We start from the raw sequence: 3,316 nt of genomic DNA, 5'->3' as shown, positions 1-3,316 counted from the left end.
GGCATCAGGGGGGTGAGCAAGGAGAGGCGGGGGGCCAGGGGTGCCAGCGCTGTCCCCTCAGGGGAGACACGAGGGCCACCCTGACCCTTCAGAGGGTCCCTGAGGGCCACCCCAGACCTGTCAGAGACAGCCAGGGGTGCCGGCGCCATCCTGGCGGGGATCCCCTTACCAAGCTCACGCAGGCTTTGATGCGGTCGAAGTTGATGCGGGGGACCATTTTGAGGGAAATCTGGTTCTGGCTGGGCTCCATGTAATCCACCTGAGGGGCACAACCGCTGGGGGGGTGAGCTGGCCGCGCGTACCCCCCGCCCACCGCGGCGACCCCATTTCGTCCCCTCCTCACCTGGGCTATGTCATCTTTGTAGATCCCCCTTTTGAGGCGCACCCAAGATTTGGGTTTGAGTTTGGTGACTTCTTTGACCACTTTGAGGACGTCGGTCACCTCCTTGATGGGAACCATCTGCTGGTTCCAGTAGCCCATGCGCAGGCTGACCACCCCCTCGATCGCCCGCTTTACGTGCGCCTGTTTGTAGGCCTCCACGTAGATGAAACCCTTGACGTGCTGAGGGGCCACCACTGATTTGATCTGCAGGGGCTGGAAGATGAGGGGACACACCGGGGACACGTTGGGGACACGCTGGCGCATGCTGGGGACACCATGCCGCTCCCACTCCCCCTCCCCAGCTCCCCCATGGCCTCACCGTGTCGGTGAACTGGTAAGCGATTATTTCCGCATCAGAGCGACGGCTGTGGTGCGCTCCTCTCTGATCTGGGGCCAAAAGGGACATTTTAGGGTACGTTGACCCCGCCCCTTCATGCTGACCTCCATTCTGCATATTTTCCCCCCCCCCCAAGACCCACCTTGCACTTCACAGTCCAAAGACTGGGTTCCCTGAATGGGGGCAGAGAAAAAAATGCCATTACAGGGTGGCTTGGACCGATTTGCTCCTTTTTCCCCCAAACAACATGGGGTTTTTCACACACACACACCCCACCACTCCATGGGACTCACCTGACTGCAGGCAGCAGCTGCTGCTGTGTGATGTCATCCAAGAGCTCTTCGGAGCCTCCGTGAAGGCTACAAAAAAAAAAGGAAAAAACAAGGGAAAATTATAAAAAGATAACGGAAGGCACGTTGGGGAGATGGGGGAGCTGCTCCCCAGCGCACTGGGGACGAGGGCGGGGACTCACATTTCTCCCACCGAGGACTTGGCGTATCTTTTCATGTAACACTCGCCCAACTCCTCCTCACCTTGGTCCCTGGGGAAAGGAAAAAGTATGGGGGGGGAGGAAGGTGTCAGCGCAGTCCCCACCGCCCCACCGGACAGTCGGACACACGGACAGAGCTACCGTCACCTCCAGAGGTTCTGCAGCCGCCGAGCGCCGGAGCGATCTTCATCCAGCACCACGTTATTGATGTCGGAAGCTACGAGAAACAGGAAGGGTCGAGATGTCACCCCCCGGGGGATGAAGGGGGGGAGGGAAGGAGGGTGGGCTGCGCCCCAGAGTTGGGGGACAGACGGAAATGCGGGGAGGGTGTGTGGGGTGATTTGGACTTACTTTCGATCTCTTCTGCTCGGGAACAAGGAGTGGCGCCAGAGGATGGAGCAAATAATAGCGGCAAAATCACCCATGGGTGAGGGGGAACAAAGGGGAAGGGATCAAAATTCAGAGGGCGGCACGGGGCTGGGGGAAGGGCAGGGGGGGGAAATAAAAGCAAAATAAAAACCCCAGGCGAGCGCAGATGAGATATGCCGAGCGGACGGACATGGGGAGGGAGGGACGGACAGACAGACGTGCCATCCCTCCCCAAGTGGTGAGCTTGAGAGGGAGAAAGGGGCCTGGGAGGGGAGGTAAGAGCTGGAGGGCAGGGGTTGGTCCCACCAGAACCGCACCACTGCAGGGCTGTGCTTCCATCCTCTTCCTCCGGCCTCCAGGACGGGGAAGGGAGCCAGACAGGGGGCCACAAAGACCCAGGCGGGCCCTCCCCCAAAACAGCGTAGAGACGCGCCTCACCTTTCTCCAGGATGTCCTCGGCCCCGTCCTCCCACTGGTCCTCATCCTCATACTCGTCATCCACGTCTGGAGGGGTCAGGGAGGCGAGTGAGGCTGGGGTGGGGGGGGGCAGGAGCAACCCCCCCTACTGCCCCCCCAGCTCACCAGCCTCGTCGAGGATGAAACTGCCATGGCACGGCTTCTTGGCTTGTCGCTCATCATCTTCCTCCTCCTCTTCCTCGTCATACTCCTCCTCTTCTTCTTCTTCTTCCTCCTCGGCTTCCTCCTTCTCGCTGCCAGTGGCGCTGGTGTGCTCCTCCTCGGCCTGGGGATTTTGGGGGCAGAGGAGTGACAAAGAGCACCCCCACACCACCCCCATCACTACACTAGCTGTAGCCTTCAGCCTCACCTCGTACTCCTCAGTCTCGCAGCTGCGCTCTCTCGCATCCTCCAAGAAGTTGCTGTTGGCGCTGTCAGACATGGCGGCGTTGGGGCGTCTGGGGTTAGGAAACTGGGGTGTCCCGGGCTGAAATGGGGAAATGATTACTTGTTTTGAGATCTACTTAATTATTTACTTTTAGGCAACTGCTTAGCAACTTACTTACTTATAGCAAGTTGTCGTAGGTTTTTTAATACTGCTAAGAATCCTGCTTGCCCAGACTGTCCTGTGGAATTTTACCAAGGTCTGCTGTGTTCATCAACACAGAGCAGTTCGCTCTGAAAATCTACCCAGCATTGCAATGTTCAGCAAAATCTTAGACTTTTGGCCTTGAGTAACAGGTGGCTCTAACTAGTTGGAATCTCGTGAAAAGATAATCTCGTGAAAAGAATCTGGAGTAAAGATAACCATCTACGGATGGGAGAAGTTCTGTCAGTTCTCTTGGATCCGACAGAAAGTTAACCGTCTGAAAAACACTCTTGTTATTCAAGAAATTGGCCAAGAGAATCTGCGCGTGCTCGGGGCAAAAGCGGGGCGAGAAAGACTCGGAGCCTTCCTCCCAAAGCCCCCCGGAGGCAACGGGCAGGTGCCAAGATGACATCAAGTGCTGACACCATGCTTTCTGACTAGCCCAGCCCTGCTCATGCCCGTGCACGTGTGTGCGATGTAGCCCAATGAATATGGAAATCCACACTCGAGGAATAGTTTTTGGTAAAATGTGCGGGGGGGGTGCGAGCTTTGTGGAGAGATCCCCTTGCACCCCGGCGCCGCAGTAAACATCCCTGCCGTGTGACTCTGTTCCAGCTGCAGAGTCTCTTTTCCGCGAATCAGGGGGGACAGGCAGGGGGGGTCGGGGGTGGCCTCGGGGTTCCTGGGGGCTGG

General features: G+C 57.8%; 1 protein-coding gene across 1 annotated transcript in view; it reads right to left on the bottom strand.

Moving 5' to 3' along the window:
• Positions 1–2,476, bottom strand: part of LOC113490704 (transcription elongation factor SPT5-like) — a 2,609-nt gene extending 133 nt beyond the window's left edge. Inside the window, 12 exon segments of the mRNA XM_026867275.1 lie at positions 170–259; positions 344–595; positions 702–727; positions 730–769; positions 862–892; positions 1,013–1,078; positions 1,192–1,260; positions 1,357–1,426; positions 1,561–1,572; positions 2,017–2,082; positions 2,161–2,320; positions 2,405–2,476. Of these exon segments, the coding sequence (XP_026723076.1) occupies positions 170–259; positions 344–595; positions 702–727; positions 730–769; positions 862–892; positions 1,013–1,078; positions 1,192–1,260; positions 1,357–1,426; positions 1,561–1,572; positions 2,017–2,082; positions 2,161–2,320; positions 2,405–2,476 (954 nt within the window).
• Positions 2,477–3,316: the final 840 nt, after the last annotated feature.

The sequence above is a fragment of the Athene cunicularia genome, unplaced genomic scaffold, assembly GCF_003259725.1.
Source record: "Athene cunicularia isolate RWA unplaced genomic scaffold, athCun1 SCF_22, whole genome shotgun sequence".
In the NCBI taxonomy this organism is placed as follows: domain Eukaryota; kingdom Metazoa; phylum Chordata; class Aves; order Strigiformes; family Strigidae; genus Athene; species Athene cunicularia.
Note: the sequence above shows the minus strand (reverse complement) of the source record. Positions and strands in the feature narration are given on the sequence as shown.